This window comes from Marmota marmota, unplaced genomic scaffold (genome assembly GCF_001458135.2).
Source record: "Marmota marmota marmota unplaced genomic scaffold, marMar, whole genome shotgun sequence".
NCBI lineage: Eukaryota > Metazoa > Chordata > Mammalia > Rodentia > Sciuridae > Marmota > Marmota marmota.
This window is the reverse complement of record NW_026000243.1, coordinates 1,366,399-1,369,288: the sequence shown is the minus strand read 5'-3', so window position 1 is coordinate 1,369,288 and position 2,890 is coordinate 1,366,399. Positions and strand designations below refer to the sequence as shown.

At 43.8% G+C, this 2,890-nt stretch overlaps 1 protein-coding gene across 1 annotated transcript; it reads left to right on the top strand.

Moving 5' to 3' along the window:
- The first annotated feature begins 1,890 nt into the window (after positions 1-1,890).
- Positions 1,891-2,829, top strand: LOC107153530 (olfactory receptor 147-like). The gene has a single exon (XM_015499084.2). It carries the CDS (start codon positions 1,897-1,899, stop codon positions 2,827-2,829), a length of 933 nt encoding a protein of 310 aa, XP_015354570.1. The 5' UTR covers positions 1,891-1,896.
- The last annotated feature ends 61 nt before the right edge of the window (positions 2,830-2,890 follow it).

Here is a 2,890-nt window from a genome sequence, read left to right as displayed (position 1 = left end):
CCATGACACAACAACAAAAGAAGCACAAAAAACAAAAGCAAAATGACACAACAAAAGAAACACAGAAAACAAAAGCGAAAGTAAAAGCGAAGGTACACAGTGCAGCTGCTGCCCCGCTTTGGTCGCGGATCCCACTTACTTGGGACTGATCGGTGCACCACCCCTGACTGCTGAAAGTTCTGGTTCCCGGGTTTCGGCACCACTTGTCGCGACCCCTTGCCCGCAAGGAAGACGCAACTCAGGAATCTTCTTTCAGCAGTTTATTCAGGCCTTGATTCATGTATCTTCTTCTAGTGACCCCGCCCAAGCACAGCCTAATAAAGCCTCCCGCATACCAATCCCAAGCTGCCACGTGGACCTTTCTCATAGGGTGGGAAGGGATTGTGTGCCAATTCTCCATATTAGGAGTTGTTTATCACAGGCCACAGTGGAAGCCGGCGCCATCTTCTAATGGCGGCCACGGTCTAATTAGAACGGCTCACTACAGTGTTGGGGGCTTGCAGAGAGCCTGTGCAAGTTCTCAGGGTGACATTCAGAGAGGGAGGAGATGGCAATCTTTCCTTGAGCTCATCAGCTTGGACCTGGAGTGCTCCTAGATGACCCTTTACAAGTCCAACAGTGGTCCTTACATGTCACATTGATGTTTTTCTTGTCCTGCATTCTTGTCTACAACTAAAAGCACTGGAACTACATAAACCTCTGCCAGTGGAGCCAAAAGTCTGTGAGGTTTCCAGTACAGGTTCCAGGAGTAATGGAAAAGGCATCCTCAATCACCCAACTTTTATTATTTCTTAAGTACCTACTGTACATGCTAGGTATTATTCTAGGTTCTGAAGACCTAGAATGATAAACAGAACTGAAGAAAAACAGAAAAACAGCCACGTCACTATAAAGCTTAGATTCAAATATATGTAGGTGCATGAATTGAAGGAAGACACAACAAAGAAATGAATGATATATAGTATTTCATCTAGTTATAGATAAAAGGAAGAATCCACTTTGGATATGGGACAGGTTTTCTTGCTTTCTGTTTGGGGATGTGCCACATTTGGGAGGAAATCAATATGTATGCACAATAATATGTTCATTTTATGATCATGAACTGGAGGACTACAAATGCAGGGTAGATATGATCTTTTAATTGCAAAAAATGATCTCTGAGGAAAATACTGGGGGAAACACAGGTCTTCTGATTTTTAATCAGGTCCCTAGGATTTCCAAACTTCTTTTAAAAACCCTTGGGTCCTATTAGAAAGTGGCTCTTTTGGCAACAGTAGAAGCTATTTACCACTTTGTAGGGGGAAGAGGACATTGGACAAAGCTACCACCAGAAATTATGATCCATATCTTATGACTTTTCTGAGCCTGGAAGACTGAGGACTGTGTTCTGAATTCCTTTGTCCAAAATTCATCCCAAACAAAAGCAATATCAGAAAAAAATCTCTTTACTGGGCTGTGTACCTCTAAAATCCATCAGTGCTACCTATCACTCTATGAGAATAGAGCAGAAGTGTTATCAAGAGCCTCTCCTGGAGTCCTGATGCAGGAGGGTGAGTGCTGAATTGTACCTATCCTGCTGTTCTTCCAAACCTCATCTGTGGGAGCCAGAGAGTCCTTGAAAAGCCTCCCTGTAGTGGGAGGTCCACTGTAAAAGCAGAGTGGAGCTGAGCCTTACTCCCTAAGAAACTACCTTCTGTGTGTGTTTTAAAGTATTCATTGTTATACATTTTTTGAAGATTATAAAATGGAGAAAACAGAGGCAGAGAGAAGGGTGAGCTTGAGTTCATCTCCCCATCTGGGTCTCAACCTCATTGTACTGGGGCTGGGTGGAGAGAGCTGGCTTCTCATTCTAATGTTACTATTTCTCCTTCTCTCACAGACCAGATCCAGGGGGGAATGGCCTCAGGCAATGGCTCCTCAGTGACCCAGTTTATCCTGCTGGGTTTAACACAGCAGCCAGAGCTCCAGCTGCCTCTCATCTTCCTCTTCTTAGGAACCTACGTGGTCTCTGTGGTGGGGAACCTGGGCTTGATTGTTCTGATTGTTCTGAATCCTCACCTGCACACTCCCATGTACTACTTCCTCTTCAACCTTTCCTTCACAGATCTCTGCTACTCCTCTGTCATTACCCCCCGAATGCTGATGAGTTTTATAAATCAGAACATCATCTCTTATGCAGAATGCATGGCTCAACTCTTTTTCTTCTGCTTCTTTGTTATTGATGAGTGTTATATTTTGACATCAATGGCCTATGATCGATATGTGGCCATCTGTAAGCCTCTGCTTTACAAGGTCACCATGTCCCATCAGGTCTGCTTCATGCTGATGGTGGGTGTGTATGCCATGGGGCTTGTGGGTGCCACAGCCCAAACTGGATGCATGCTGAGACTCAGCTTCTGTGGTGGCAACATCATCAATCACTACATGTGTGACATACCTCCTCTCCTGAAGCTCTCCTGCACAAGCACCTCCATCAATGAGCTGGTGGTTTTCATTGTGGTGGGTGTCAATGTAATAGTGCCTAGTCTTACCATCTTTATTTCTTACACCTTGATTTTGTCCAATATTTCTGGCATCCATTCCACAGAGGGCAGGTCCAAAGCATTCAGCACCTGCAGCTCTCATATTATTGCTGTTTCTCTTTTCTTTGGAGCAGCAGCATTCATGTACCTTACACCATCTCCTACTGGGTCTCTGGATCAAGATAAAGTCTCCACAGTTTTTTATACCTTTGTGGGACCCATAATGAACCCTTTCATCTACAGTTTGAGGAACAAAGATGTCCATATTGCACTGAGAAAGACTTTGAAGAAAAGGGTGCACTTCTAAATAGAAGCTGTATTTGTTAAATATGTCAAATCTTATGTTGGGCAAATGATATTTAAAACTA